General features: G+C 35.8%; 1 protein-coding gene across 2 annotated transcripts in view; it reads right to left on the reverse strand.

Annotated features, from left to right (window-relative positions):
* Positions 1-1,111: 1,111 nt before the first annotated feature.
* Positions 1,112-3,204, reverse strand: part of chd1 (chromodomain helicase DNA binding protein 1) — a 100,622-nt gene continuing 98,529 nt past the window's right edge. For both annotated transcript variants that reach the window (XM_008423828.2, XM_008423827.2), the window contains exon 36: positions 1,112-2,754. In XM_008423828.2, coding sequence (XP_008422050.1) covers positions 2,490-2,754 — 265 coding nt within the window. In that variant the 3' untranslated portion in view covers positions 1,112-2,489. The remainder of the gene's footprint in view (positions 2,755-3,204) is intronic.

Raw genomic sequence — 3,204 nt, forward strand, 5'->3', positions numbered from 1 at the left:
AAATGATTGAAAAAAGCGCTATATAAGGTCAGTCCATTTACCATAGACACCAGAACCAGCAGTGCAGTTGACCTGAATGTAAAAGCTTCCTGAAAAACTCAGGAGAGGTCATCAGGGCTGATCTCTACGACATGCCACATTGATGCAGTAATTCATACAAAAGGAGTCCAAACCAAATACCGAGGGCATACCTTTCAGAAGTCTGACATTTCCTTTTCAGATATACTTTATTGTTCTTACAAACTGAATTTGGGGTTTTTACTCTGCAAATCAAAATCAATAGGTTTGAAATATTTTAATCCATTTGTAATGAATCTTTCTAAAACAAGTGACAAAATATGAAACTTCATGATATTCTAATATTTTGAGTTGTACGTGGTGATAGCAGTTTTGGGCAGCACAGAATCATGTCAACATTGGTCAAGTGAATTGAAAAGAACAAAAACTGCATGAACTTTGCATTGAACTTGTGTTGTTCCAGTGCAAATATCAAGTTATTGATATTTTCTTGAGGTTCAAGTTTTGTGTATTTTGTTTTAGATGAGGCAGATAAAAACCCAAACTTATTCCAGAGTTTTGAACAGTTCGGATTAATAGTCAAAGTTAACTTGATAGTGCATGCTCGGTCTCATTAAGGTAGTGAAACCAAAGTGGTGGTTAATTAGATTGAGCATGCTTGCTTTCAAGTAAAATTGGCTGACAAGGGCATTACATGAATTATAAAATACATCTTGAGATATTTACCATGGCAAAAGGAAGCTTGCTCATAGAATAGTTTCTGATATATGTCAGAGCTTGATAATAAATGGATAAACACATAAGAAGAATTTTAAATTTTCTTCTGGATTCCACAGGAAGCCAATGAATAGAAGCTAAAATAAGAAAATGATCATTCTTTTCTTTTCAGTGGAACTCTTGCTGCAGCATTTTAGGTAAGTGAAAGACTTTTACCTGAATTTTTAGACTTACTAATAGTAAGGAATTACATTTGGTCCACCGTCAAAGTAACAAATGCATAAACTGGCTTTCCCAGCTCCACTCTTGGGTAGGATATTTCTAATTTTGGCAATTTCCCAGATAATAAAAAATATGGGCTGTAAATGTCCAGGTCTAGAAAAACACCAAGGTTCTGTACCTTTTATTACCAGAAGCCAATTTAATGCCATCCAAATAGCTGACTGACAAACTGAACATGCTGGACTTGAGGTAAATTTAGATGACAAAGATCATTAATCTTCCATTGTATTATGGAAATCACAAGTGATTAAAGTGTCCTGAAACTACTGTTACATGCCTCTGATAGCTGATGTCACTGACTAAACCTACAATGAGTCAAAACAGAATAAAACAGCAGTTTGTTAAAAAAAAAGTTTGCATGTGAATACAGCGACATATTTTAATGATTTTATAAACAACTATATAAAAACAGCCCATAAAAACGCATGCACTTTCAGTGTAAATTCCTTTGGAAATATATAGGAAATTTATACAAGTTTAAACCTTAACAGTGACTTCATTCAGTTAGGTGATTCACAACAAATATACTTGGCTGCATAGACACATTGACAATATTATTGCCTACATGGAAAATAAATTGAAAAGTAAAAAATTAAAATCAAGGTGATTTTAATTCTTACAGGGGCTTCTGCTGAAACTACACCATAAAAATGTGATGGAGGTCAGCTTCCATTTCTCATTTCACCACACTAAAGAACTTCGCAGTAGTGAATAAAGTGAGCATCCCCATTAAAAATACATTCTGATTATTACTGACAAAAAAAACTCACTGATAAAATGATGAAAAAAGCCTGAGTTAAGAGAAATGTGGAGTCATAATAATAAGCCTGAGGAAACAGTTCACTGATTCACTATTTTACAGAAGTAAACATAAAAAAATATGTACAAAAGCATTATTTTATGTAAAAAATCCAGGTTGCATTTTTCTATTTATCTTATTAAACAATTTACAAAGTTGCTGGTGGAAAAAACTGAAAAACATGTAAATGAGGTACTGCAGGTGTTGAGCCTGAGTCCATACTGGATTAAACCAGACAGCTCTACATCACTATGTGTCACGGTTCACGTGAGAAGTGACATCTTACTGTCTTAACTTTTAAATAAGGAACATGATCACATTAAGTCTGAATACAAAGACAAGCACTGAGAGAAGTCAAAAATAAGATCCAGTGTCATTTGCTGGGAGGAATTGGAGGCAGCATAAAGGGTCAATTATGTCCACTTCAAGCTTGAAGATAGTAATAACATTTTGTTGAGAGCCGTAGAGTCTAATGGAGCAACAAGTCCTTCGTGTTTTCTTTTTCTGACAGGGTTCGCAGGTTGAGGACCCTGTCACTGTTACTGAGATAATGAAATGAAGAGACTGAAACACAGTGCTTCAAACAGCATCATGGCAGGGAACCCGAATCAGCGTAAGGCATTTACTGAGTTGCCATGTCTAGGACTGTTGCTGCAGAACCAAGCAGCTCCTGTTATGTCTTCCGGCTGCTCCAGTTCTGCTCAGGCGTACTCTTGTGGTCTGATGAGTAGTCAAATGGTGAGTGAGACTCACAAGGTGAGCGTTCATCTCGAGGAGAACATGTTCCACTTGCTGACGCTCTCTGATCTGTTTGCCAGTCTGAATGGTAGCGGTAGGAAGAACGGTAGTCTGAATGAGAAAGCTCCTTCACCTCCTGCCGGTGGTCTCTGTTGCTGCGGAATTCCTCCAGTTTCCTATGCTTATTGTCGTTATAATACCTGAAACACATCAGAATCAGTTGGGTAAACCTGGAGCAGATAATAGTAAAAAAAAAAGCTGATAACTAAAGACAGATGCATATGTGACTGATTTCTCAATTAGTTAACATTTACAAACTAAATTGTTTTAAAAACAAATCCTAAGTGAGGTGTATAAACTGACCACATTCTTTTATGATCACAAATATTGATTTGATGGTAGTTCAAGCTGTTTTAGTAGGTGGAAATTTATTCCCACCTGTCAAAAGCAAATTGGAAGTAGTTAAAATTCAACTAAAATCGCCATCAGGGAGCATTGTAGCAGGAGGAAGACAGCATGACTACTTCCCAGGGGTGAAAGTAGTTTTAAATCCTTGAGGGTACTATGACAAAAGCGTGTGTGTGTGTGTGTGTGTGTATATATATATGTATATATGTACATACATACATACATACATACATATATATATA

This window comes from Poecilia reticulata, linkage group LG12 (assembly GCF_000633615.1).
Source record: "Poecilia reticulata strain Guanapo linkage group LG12, Guppy_female_1.0+MT, whole genome shotgun sequence".
Taxonomy (NCBI): Eukaryota; Metazoa; Chordata; class Actinopteri; order Cyprinodontiformes; family Poeciliidae; genus Poecilia; species Poecilia reticulata.